Consider the following 12,124-nt stretch of genomic DNA (forward strand, 5'->3'; position numbering starts at 1 on the left):
AACACAAAGCAGGACTGCATAGACAATGAGGTAAGAGGGCACAGCACAGGAGATGGCAGAAAGCAATGTGCTCTCATTTGAGTAGAGCAATTCAGGCCCAATGAGTTAACACTGGGGCCGCTCACTGAGCAGAAGAGGTCAACTCCAGCACCTGCAGCAAGTCCCCTGCACAATGGCTCTGATGGGTGCTGGTGATTCTCTTAGCTGGCACATCACCGAAGTTCCAAGAGCTCAAACACTGGCAGTGGAAGAGCCCCCGATAGTGGGCACAGTGTTACCAGGATGGCCCTGGAGGCTCCGATGGGCTTTAGCTGCCAAGGAAGGTAGTTGCAGTGTCACTAACTATAAATGATGCTGATGGCTCTGCGAGTGGCAGAGAGCCTCTTAGCAGTGGGCACCAGCTACCCTCCTAGGACTAGAGAACTCCAGAAGCCATAGTTTAAAGGGACAGGTTCTCTGATACCAGCTTTCTTTTTATCCTTGAACAAAAGGTGAACTTATAATAATTAGGTGATCTCTTAAGATCTTGGTGGGGGGGGGCGGGGGGAAATCATTGAATGATAAACTCTGTATAAAGGAAAATCCAAGCAGTAGCAAGTCTGAAGGGGCTGAGGGCGGCACAAGGACAGTGTAGGACTCATCATGAAAAACACCATTTCTTTCCCAGCTCTGCCAAGGACCAGGCTTAAATGTTCACAGCACAGAATCCAACAACACACTTGAAATAGGAATGCAAGAGTCTTATACACCTAAGGATAAATAAAGAGCACTGAAGACGTAAAAGCTTAAGACTTCAAACACCTTAAATATCCTGAATCTAATCTCACGGTTTCTGTGTCTCTGCAGAGTAGCAAACTTTGTAGGTTTCCCTCAAGGCAGGGAAACCAATGGCAACAACATAAAATGCTTTAAACAATACACCAAATGCTTACAAGACTCCAGTTTTCTCAACAACAGTTTAAGAAAAACACAAGGAAAATGCTGTAGCTTCCTCAAAATTAGCAATCAATGACAAGGCAACCGTATGCTAAGATCAAGTAATGGGGTAAAAAATAGGTAACTGCAGGCACTTTATCTTCTTTGACACCCACCGAAAGGACATCAGCAGAGTAAGGAGCACCTAGAAGCCTCTAAGAAAGTGCAGCACCAGACCTGGCAGCATGGGAACAAAGTGCTGCCACCCGCGGGAACCGGCTGGGGACTTGGGAGGCCTTCTTCGGACACTACCCAGCCCTCTGGGTCACTGTGCTGTCACAGCTCATCCAGTAGCCCTACTATTATGGGTCCTTCCCACCCCCACCTCATCCAAGACCTCAGGAAGCTCTGAGAATACATTTCATGACAAGCCAAGACTGGGAAAGCCGCTGAGGAGGTCAACTACAGTGTTCCTCTGACTTTCTGGAAATGGACTAAGCAATCTCTGTAGAGGTATACATGCCCCCAAAAAGGACTTGAAGTGGATTAGAAAGCCATGTATGACATTTAGTTACTTCTCTACTCAGCAAATGCCCGTCATTATACGGAAGACTGCCCCAACACACCGACAGGAACAAGACTTGGATCACCAATATGAACTAGGAATCAGAACTGTCAGTGTTCTGGTTTTCCATGAAAGCAAACATTAGCACTTTTAATTGTTCAAAATGTGCCAGATCATGAGAAAGAACTTGGTTCAATTATTGCAACCACCAACACTCCAATTCTGGAAAAAAAAATCAACTGCAGGCAAGAAGACTGGAACAGCTGTATATATTTTTTTCGCTGAGGCTATGACACTTTTCATTCTGTAAGTCAAGCACTACAGGAAAAAAAAAAATGCTATGAAGTAGTTGATGCCTTGCGAGAGCCACAAGTTTGCAATTGTGTAAGTGGAGGCTAAAAGCCATCAGATTGTAGAAGTGAAGATTCATTTGCCAACTCAAAATGTATCTGTATTCTCAATCACTAAAGTAATTTAGGATACTGCAGAAAACCCACATATTACTAAACCACCCCAAATTTGACCCATTCATGTTTATCAGTGAATAGGAAGGGAAGCCTTTTTCCGTAAACAGACTGATCTTCATGTACACACATATCCGAAGACAACCAGCAAAATATGAACCTGAATAGATAATCTTCCAATATCAGGACGAAAACAAAGAGCTTTCATCCAAGATACATAAACACATATATTCAATCAAGATACGCCATCCTCTACTTCTTTTTTTTTTTTTTTCTCCTGTGAACCTTCCAGTTAGAGTAAAAATATCTAAATGCCCGTTCCATTTTAACATATTCAAGCAAAGCTCCTGGGAAGGTTTCCAGAGAGTTAGATTGCTTTAAAATTGGCCATTGCATTAAATAAAGCTTTGTGTAACAAAAGTGAAAGAGTAACTGATACAGCCTCTGTACATTCACTCCACACAAGGTTCCTGTAGCTCAAAAGCATTCTCAAAGACAAACAACAAATCAGTTTGCAGCTCTGGAGAATCATACTCTGCCTCTTCCAGCAACCCTGCCAGCTCACAACAGTATGAAGAATACCACCTGCTTCCTGAGGAATGTGTAATCTACCTGCTCGGTTAGCTCCCCAAAGGTTCTCCTACTTTACACACCTGGCCCCCCGTCATTCATTCCACTGCATTCACCTTTCATCTCTGAGAGATTCATTAATGATAACTGTGCAAAGGTTCCCTTTAACAGCACAACCCCAAAGAAAAGGCTTCAACCTTACGTTTAACAGCGAAACAAAAACTCAAATTCTGGGAGTTCTGAAGTAGCACTAAAAGCCACTGCAGCAAAGGATTCATTTCTGGGTACCTGGCTTCTTTTCCCATTACCTGCTTCGGTGTACTTCAATCCTACTTTTTCTTCTGTGTCTTTTGTCTTTGGGGGTGGCCAGACAGCTTGGAGTCTGCCGGGAGTCCTATCATCCTGCTCAGTGGGGCTGTGGTCAGGCTGTGGAAAAGTGGGGAAAGAAAAAGTTAAATGAAATGTGGCCAATGCCAATTAATCCCTGAAAACATGCTAACTCTAACCCTAAAATCGCTTTTAATGGCCTGTTGCACATTGCACTCATTCACTGTAATTGAAACTTCTCACTCCAGAATGACCCTTTTCCAGAAAGGTAAAGTAATCAGTTAGGGGGCTGTGGGGGGGGGGGGGAACACGCACACGCGCACGCGCACACACACACACACACACACACACACTCAAGACCATATGTGATACAACAAATAATGGATGGTGTTTATCATACGACTACTTAAAAAGAAATCACAAACTTTGAACTGAAGACATAGATATAAATGTACTATAATCAGATACATTTATAGGAATGTTAATAGATAAATCCCAAACAACTCAGCTGTAGGTCAAGATACACCTCTCTAAGCACGACACATTGCTGATTTCAATTTGTTTTCCTTTCCTTTTCTTTCAATAAATGAGATGGCCTTCATACTCAAGCCATTTTTATAGGGGTTTAGTTTTACAACTAGGAGAATGCTATATCGCGTTTAGTTCTTAACTACAGCCTAAGAATGTTTCCAAAGATTTTAAAAATTTTAACATCTTTACTGATCAAGTATACAAGAGGGGATGATAACTGTATGCTGAGTTGACACTAAACTTCTACTCACGGTTCTCGTGAACCTTTAGGATGTTAGACAGGTGTGTGCTAGTCTTCATGAATTACCTGAATTAATTTTAATAGTAGCAGCCTTCACTAATTAGGTGCTTACTGGGTACTAACTTGACTTAATCTTCACAACTGCCCTGTAAGGTGAAGGCTATTCCGTTCGTTACGCGGACGAGGGGATGGAGGTTCAGAGGGGACCAAGGTCACCCGGCCAAGAAATGGCAGCGTTAGAATTAAAACCGGGTCTCAATCTAAACCTAGTGATCAGGGTGCCTTGTAACCAACACGGGGACATTTTAATCCTAACACAAACACCTATGTCGCCAAATGGCAGACTTTCAAAGTTAAAATATAGTTTTGCAGAGGTATAATTAGGTGGTGAGGAAATCCGGGCTGTTTCTCCCTCCTGCATCGCAGCCTCATGCTGCCTAGTTTTTATAAGAACATCTATTAATGTTTAAGCTCAGAGTGACAGTTTCCCTTTCCTACCCACATATCTGTATAGCCCTTTTATGACACTCCAGAAAAATATAAGGAAGACAGAAAACGCCAGTTTCACTCCTTACCCCTTACAAGGATGATTTGATCTTAATCCTCTTCACCTAGAAGAGACTAACAATAGGTAGTTGGGACTCGCTTTTGCCAGGAAACCTGAAAACTACAGGTTTCACTGCATCTTAGGACAAAATGCAAAACCCAATTCTACATACGCTTTTGGCATCAGAGGGGCCATCCCCTGGCCTTGACCTGGATCGCTCAAACACAGCTCTCAGGGACTCCTTCTCATGCTTCATCTTGCGCTTGAGAGCTTCCAACTCCGAGGTGTCAGCTGTGGTCCCCTTTTTGGGGGGACGAACGAATATGGCTTTAAAGGCCTCGAGGGCAGTCTCTGGAGGCTTTGGCTTGACCTCTCCACCCTGAGTTTGGGCTCCGCTGGGGCCGCTCTGGCTCTCCTGGGCAGCACCGCAGCCCATCTCTTCCTTTCTGGGCTGTTCAGGGTCTCCTGCCCTCACTTCTGCTTTGGGCATGTCAAGGATGAACAGCTGAGAGAGCTGCTCCAGGAGAGTGGGAGTGGCCTTTGGGTCAGCTGTCTTCTCCCCAGTCTTCACCGTCTGAGGCCCTGCCTGCGCTAAGGACTTCTGAACAGGTTGTGTCAATTTGAGCAAGGCCAGGTCTCCATCCTTTGGTTTAATTTCCGTGATGGTCTTCCCTCCCTCACCAGTAGCCCCTTTCTTCAACACACGAAGTCCACTAAAAAAGGCTGGAAGCTGGAATGCTTTCTCCCCAGGGACTTCTTTTTTTGACGCGGCATTCTCGGTAACACCAACAATCAAGGTCTGGTCTGTTACTGTGGGTGGATCTTGGGAACTTTCTTCTCCAGCTTGACCTTGGACGGGGCTGTGCTCTGTCTGAAGACCACCATCACCAGGTTCGGGTTTGCTGCTTATCTCGGATGGAGTCCTCTGAGGACCTTCTGCACAGCACTCTGCATCATCCCTTTCCCCAGTGATACTATTTTCCCCACAATCACGTGGCTTTTCTTTGGGCTCCTGAGATGGCTCAGCTACAACATTGGGAGACTGTGGGCGACTGGTGTTGCTTCCCTCTTCTGGCTGCTGGCCACCATCATCAGAGTCAGAATCACTGGTGGTGTTCACAAGAGTCCCACGAACCAAAATGACATCGTCTCTGTTCACGCTCAGAGTACTGAGCGGAAGAGGCTCTTGACCCAGGAGAGAAATCCCTGGGTCTGCTATGATGCTCTGATTTCCCTCGGACTCTGTCTCCGCCCCTGCAGTCTTGCCATCATTTCCCAGGTCAGGTAGAACCTGGGCCGCTGCCTCCTGTGGATGGGAGCCATGGCTGGGATCATCCAGCTGAGGCATTGGATCCAGGACCAAACTGTGGAACGCCTTCAGGACTGCGTCTTCCTCTTCAGGCTTCGCAGATTCGAGCTTACTTGTAAACCCAAACAGAGTCTTCATGGAGAACTTGCTCAGGATCGACTGAGCCACTTCAAGTCTGGCTTCAGGTTTTTCTGGCTCTGAGACCTCATCACTGCCATTCAGGGAGTCTCCGATGCCCTCCATGTCTCTGCAATGCCCCCGGTGCAAGTTCTGGCTTTTGTCACTTTCCCTACTGTCTCAGTTTACCCACACCATGGGCTCTGAACTTCCAGGACAGAGAGAGCAACAGGACCCGGCAGCCTGACTCCGCCCCAGAGCAAGCACACTTGGTCGCTTTCAGGTCACTGGCTGTGTCCTCCTTCCGGTGTGAGCCAGGATGGTGCGCCCAGGGCCAGCTGTAAGAAGTCCGCGGAGCTTAATGCCCAGACGCAGCCTCGGCTGCGCACCTTACTATACACGGACTGGGGAGGCTGCTCCGCTGGGACTTCCGTATTTATTCCCGTGGACAAAAGGGGTTTTGTCGTAGGGAAAGTCAGTCTGCCCCCGGTCATCCCGGCCCAGGACTTCACTGTGAGCTCCGCCCCAGTGCCTGCCTGCAGTTCTCCCGATAGCTTTCAACTTCCTCATTGGTGAGCAAGGGAGGCTCCCGAATGTGCTGAGCTGGCCAGCAGATCCTGACAGCCCTCAACCCGCCCCCCCCTCCACCCCCTGCATCAGCCCAAGAAATTCAAAAGTGAATCAGCAGAAAAATGATGAAACGTTTCCTTTTTGCCCTTTAAATTTTGGTCAGAAGCCTGTGCACCATCCAGGCCAAAAAACCTAGCAGCACACACAGATCAACAGCCACTTACAAAGCCCAGAGCGAAGAAATAAAAGTAGGGAAACAGATCTCAAAATGCCAAGAACTCTCTCAAAAGCAGTTGATTTACAGCTCTCAAAGCTGTCTTTTTTTTTTTTTTTAAATGCTTTCTTCCGCTTCCCTGCAGGTTTCATCTGGAATGCAGATTTTAGCTGGTGGGGTCGGGGGGGGGGGGGGGGGGGGGGGGGGGGGGTGGTGGGGAACCAACACAACTGGTTTCAGATTACTGCTGTTTTAGCTCTGCCCCGGTGTCTCACTGTTCTACAAACAGGTACTTAGGCAAGCACGCCCACCACGCCCAGTGGCCACCAGCCTTAGGCGGGCAGAGTAAACAGCCCCAGCATGAATGATTACCCTCCACACGCTCTGTGCCAACCCCAGGCTTCTGCTCAGCAGCTCTGACTTCCTGGTTTCCTTAGGAATCCTGATGGCCGAAGGGCACCCTGCTCTGCTTCAGTGATCCAACCAACTAAGGGAAACCTGGCATGATACAAGGTAACACACAACCTGCCTTGTTAGGCAAAGCGATTTATCAAAGGTCCCCAAGGAACCACATTCCCCCAAAGGGCAAAACATCTGAAAGGTCTCTGTCAGTCAGGTTTCTATCACAGACCCAATTTGCCTAAAACAAGAAGGGCAGACAAAATCACCACCAACCATTAGAGCAAGGTAGTTTCCAACACTCTGATCATATGCTGGGAACTTGGCAATGAAGGACGTGGAAAAATTGCCGCTCTGTTTCCTAGCTGCATGGCTGCCTCTTGGGACAGCTACCTGTCATACCTGAAGGTCTCAGTGTTTTTCAAATCTGGTCCAGTCAGCAGGCATTTAGTAAGCACCTGGGATGGACAAGTTACTGTACTGGATCATGGCAGTCAAACTGGCTTAGGAGTAATCACTGGCCCTCTGAGCAAAGCTGCAAGAAGATTGAGCCCAAGTGTTAAACACAAACAGCAATTTATTCTGCAAAATAGAAGCTGGAGCCACAAGCTTCTTGTGCAAAACGGCAGTCTTGCTTGATGTGCACCAGGGAACAGCCGTGAATGTCACTCTGATGACTTGAATCATGTTCCCCAATAAGTATTAACACTGAAAAATTTTGACTGCAATACATTTCTAGCAGTGTGTTCAAAAGGAACCCTCACACATAAGGGGTACATATTATAATATCCCACCAATCCCTATGGAAAAGTTAAGACAGCTCTTCCTGGCCCCTGGTTTGACCTGGTGTCTAAATGGAGACTTTCCCACTCACTCCTGATGCTAGTATGTTTGGGATTATTAACCAGGGCAGACTTCATCAAAAGGCCGCCATAACACACAGAAAGCTTCATGGGCACCATTCAAGTCTTAGAACAGTTTCCTGTCCAGAGGAAATGCCCTTTGATAAAAATCAGACTTCTGCTTCTGCAAGAATGAGGAGAAAAGGAATCACCACATCAAATCATAAGATCAGTCTTATGTTCTTAACAACATATAGACCGTCCAACACTGATGTGTGGGGAAGAGACGTGACACCTATTTGGTGTCGACCTTTTTTTTTTTAAATTTTTTTTTTAAACGTTTTATTTATTTTTGAGACAGGGAGAGACAGAGCATGAACAGGGGAGGGTCAGAGAGAGGGAGACACAGAATCTGAAACAGGCTTCAGGCTCTGAGCTGTCAGCACAGAGCCTGACGCAGGGCTTGAACTCACAGACCGTGAGATCATGACCTGAGCCGAAGGTGGCCGCTTAACCGACTGAGCCACCCAGGCATCCTGGTGTCGACCTTTTTAACTGGAGACTCTATTTTTCTCAGACCTATCAGTTTCGAGAATAAGTTTCTGAGCACCCCCAGCACATCTGGGCGAAATGGGACATAAAGTGTCCCCCAAAGGTTGTTGGCCTTTTTATACAACAGTATGGAGCAGAATTAAGATTTTCAGCATTCTCTCAATACCCACGGGTGCCAATACAATTTCATGGAAGTTGTGGCAAGTCTTGAGTCCTAGGAAATGATTTGATCCCAGTCCCTGGGTTAGAGGTAAGTAAGGTATTAGGTTTATTTTAAAAGTTAAGTAGCCATGGGGACGCCTGGCTGGCTCAGTCAGAAAAGTGTGCAACTCGATCTTGGGGTCATGAGTTTGAGCCCCATGTTGGGTGTAGGGATTACTTAAATAAATAAAACTTAAAAAAAAAAAAAAAAAAACCATTAAGCAACCATGGCCAAGAGAACAATCCAGAAATTGCACTACTAGTCTCTCACTAGGACACAAAGTGTATTTTATCCTCTGAGATGATACAGAAGATGAACTTCACAAAACAATGTGAGAATGATCATTCTTTCCCCTTGTAACTTAGGGGAAAATCTAGAGTGGCTGATTAGAAAAAATAAAAATAAATCAAGCAAAAATGCCTAGCTGGCTTGTGTACTAGTCACAGACAAAACACAGAATCCCCTGGAGTCAAACACATTAAAAAGCTTTCCCCAGGGGCGCCTGGGTGGCGCAGTTGGTTAAGCGTCCGACTTCAGCCAGGTCACGATCTCGCGGTCCGGGAGTTCGAGCCCCGCGTCAGGCTCTGGGCTGATGGCTCAGAGCCTGGAGCCTGTTTCCGATTCTGTGTCTCCCTCTCTCTGCCCCTCCCCCGTTCATGCTCTGTCTTTCTCTGTCCCAAAAATAAATAAAAACGTTGAAAAAAAAATTAAAAAAAAAAAAAAGCTTTCCCCATACAACCCTCCTTCATTTATCCAACAATTATTAAGCACCAACTACATACCAGGCTCCAGGGATATAAGGATGAAGAAAACCCCAGCCCTCCACTTTCATGACACATGAAGGTAAACAAGGGAAATCAGCCAAGAAAGAGGTGACACTTTGTTCATAAATTGTAACTAAGTACTTTATACCCCAGACTCAGTTTGAATAGCAACCAGTGGACCTAAGACAATTCTTTTTTTATGTTGATCTATGTTTGAGAGAAAGAGAGCACAAGCAGGGAAGGGGCAGAGAAGGAGACACAGAATCTGAAGCAGGCTCCGGGCTCTGAGCTGTCAGCACAGAGCCCAACACGGGGCTCAAACCCACGGACTGTGAGATCATGACCTGAGCCGAAGTTGGATGCTTAACCGACTGAGCCACCCAGGTGCCCCTGGACCTAAAACAATTCTAAGTGAAAGCAAGCAGTTACCATCTAAATAATAAAGAGAAGAGAGAGCAGCATGGTATTTTAAATAGATGTTTGAATATTGACTCTCAGACCATTAGAAATGTGACTATTGCTGGTGATTTAAGAAATCAAAAAAATGTTTGACCATAATGTTCAAATAAGAAGCCTGCAAAATTTTTAAATCGTTTTATTTTCATTATGATAAATACATTCTTTAATCCTCACACCCAACTTCCCTCTGGTAACCGTCAGTTTGTTCTCTATAGTTAAGAGTCTATTTCTTGGCTTGTCTCTCTCTCTTTCCTTTACTCATTTGTTTTGTTTCTTAAATTCCACATGGTGAAACTCTATGGTATTTGTCTTTCTGACTGAATTATTTCACTTAGCATAATACACTCTAGCTCTTTATCCATTCATCTACTGATGGACCCTTGGGCTGCTTCCATATCTTGGCTATTGTAAATAATGCTGCAATAAACACAGGGGTGCATGTATCCCTTTGAGTTCGTGTTTTTGTATTTTGGGGGAAAACACCCAGTGGAGCAGTTTCTGGGTCATAGAGTAGTTCTATTTTTAACTTTTTGAGGAACCTCCATACTATTTTCCAGAGTGGCTGCACCAGTTTGCATTCCCACCAGTAGTGCAAGAGGGTTTTTCTCCACATCATCGCTAACATTTTTTCTTGTGTTGTTGATTCTACCTATAATGAAAAATGTGTGAGCTGTTATCTCATTGTACTTTTGATTTGCATTTCCCTGAAGATGAGTGATGTTGAGCATTTTTTCATTGTCTGTTGGTAATCTGGATGTCTTCTTTGGAGAAATGTTTGTTCAGGTCTTCTGCCCATTTTTAATTGGATTATTTGTTTTTGAGCATTGAGTTGTATCAGCTCTTTATGTATTTTGGATACCAAACCTTTATCAGATAGGTCATTTGCAAATATCTTCTCCCATTCAGTAGATTGTCTTTTAATGTTGTTGTTGTTTCCATCACTGTGCAGAAGCTTTTTATTTTGACATAGTCCCAATAGTTTATTTTTGCTTATATTTCCTTTGCCTCAGGAGACCTATCTAGAAAAATGTAGCTACGGCCAATGTCAGAGACATTACTGCCTGTGCTCTGTTCTAGGATTTTTAAGAAGCCTGCAAACTGGTTGATTGGTCTTGAAAAATGAGTCTATTTAATGCTTTAACATTTTCAGGAGGAAAAATAATCACTTATCTCCAACATCATTTATCTCAGTGTCTTATTCTGTGATGAATACTTATTGAATACCTACTACACAAAACCGGTAGAAGCCAAGACTTTGTCCTGAATCTCTTTTGTTCTGTAGGGGCCAAGGGCAGGCCACCCCAAGATGGGCCACTTTGGCATGAAGATTATTTTGTGTTGAAGGCAAATGAGATCCTGCAGGCTCAGAAAAAACTTTTTGCCCTTCCCTTCACTACACAGGAAAACCTAAATTGAGGGTTCTTCCCAGTATAATGGCTATTACCAGAGATAAATTTTATCTGAGTGACCCATCTGTATGGCAAGATAAACATCTAGATTCCAAATATCTGCTCTTGTTGTCCTGTGAATAGCCTTCCTTCTCTTTGAAGTCCCAGACCTCCACCCAGTTTAGGATGATATACATACCTCATTTTGCCTGTCTTTGGAATTTACATGTCTGTGTGGATTCCCTGTATTTACAAAATGAAATCTGATTTTCTCCTGTTCATCTGTCTCGTGTCCATTTGATTCTTAGTCTAGCTAAAAGGGGACAAGGAACTCATGCTCCTTGACAGTTTTAACCTTAAGGCCTTTAAGCCTTCTAACAGCTATACCTGTGCAAAAGGTCAGATAAAATGATTCACCTTAGACAACCAAGTTAAAACAGGTAGCACTTGACCCATGTGATGTTCTTTGTAACTATTTGTTAAAAACAATTGGTACCCAGCTGCTTTAAAACTCAACACATATTTGTGTGAAGAATTTACTACTAGTGAATTGTCCATGTTTCTCCCTTCTCACCATCCTCTCAGACTGAGGCTGAAGGCAACTGTACCTCAGGTAATAAGAACATAAGTCCCACAGATACCTGGTGAGATAAGCCTAAAAGGGTGGTTGCAACAAAAAGGCACATCACCTGAGACCAGTCAGTAGAACCAACCTTCTTGGCTCTCATAAGGTTAAAGGAATCAGCATTAAAAAGCATTTTTTAAGTCAATTTGCAGAAATTGGACGTTGCTTAAAAGAAAAACTTCCTAAAGTCCTCTCACCCTCTAGTCTTTGGAATCCCCCACCCAATCATTCAGTTTAGATAATTCCCTCCCACATTCTCATAAAACCCCAGAAAGGCAAGGGAAAAGTAGAGCAAATGAGGTCAGTTTCACAGCATCAGGCCACATGATTCTCCTGTTTCGCTTACCCAATTTACTACAAGTTCTGGGCCTGTTTTTAATGACTAATTGCTTCTAGCTTCTAAAGTGGTTCAACTAGGTTCATGTGACAATTGCTGGAGAAAAGTAGAAGGGAGTTAAAATTACTAAAGGTAAGTAAGGGTATAGAAACTATTTCTGTAGAAGACAAGTTTATACCAGTGGAC

General features: G+C 44.5%; 1 protein-coding gene across 6 annotated transcripts in view; it reads right to left on the bottom strand.

The window, feature by feature from the left end:
• Positions 1–12,124, bottom strand: part of FMN1 (formin 1) — a 436,126-nt gene that overhangs the window by 289,880 nt on the left and 134,122 nt on the right. For 4 of the 6 annotated variants that reach the window (XM_045450119.1, XM_045450121.1, XM_045450120.1 and 1 more), the window contains one exon: positions 2,823–2,940. The exons of 1 other annotated variant lie outside the window; for it this stretch is intronic. In XM_045450119.1, the coding sequence (XP_045306075.1) occupies positions 2,823–2,940 (118 nt within the window). Of the gene's footprint in view, positions 1–2,822; positions 2,941–4,332; positions 6,153–12,124 lie in introns of those variants that run through there. One more of the 6 variants, XM_045450123.1, reaches the window with a different exon arrangement.

Source organism: Leopardus geoffroyi, chromosome B3, assembly GCF_018350155.1.
Source record: "Leopardus geoffroyi isolate Oge1 chromosome B3, O.geoffroyi_Oge1_pat1.0, whole genome shotgun sequence".
Taxonomy (NCBI): Eukaryota; Metazoa; Chordata; class Mammalia; order Carnivora; family Felidae; genus Leopardus; species Leopardus geoffroyi.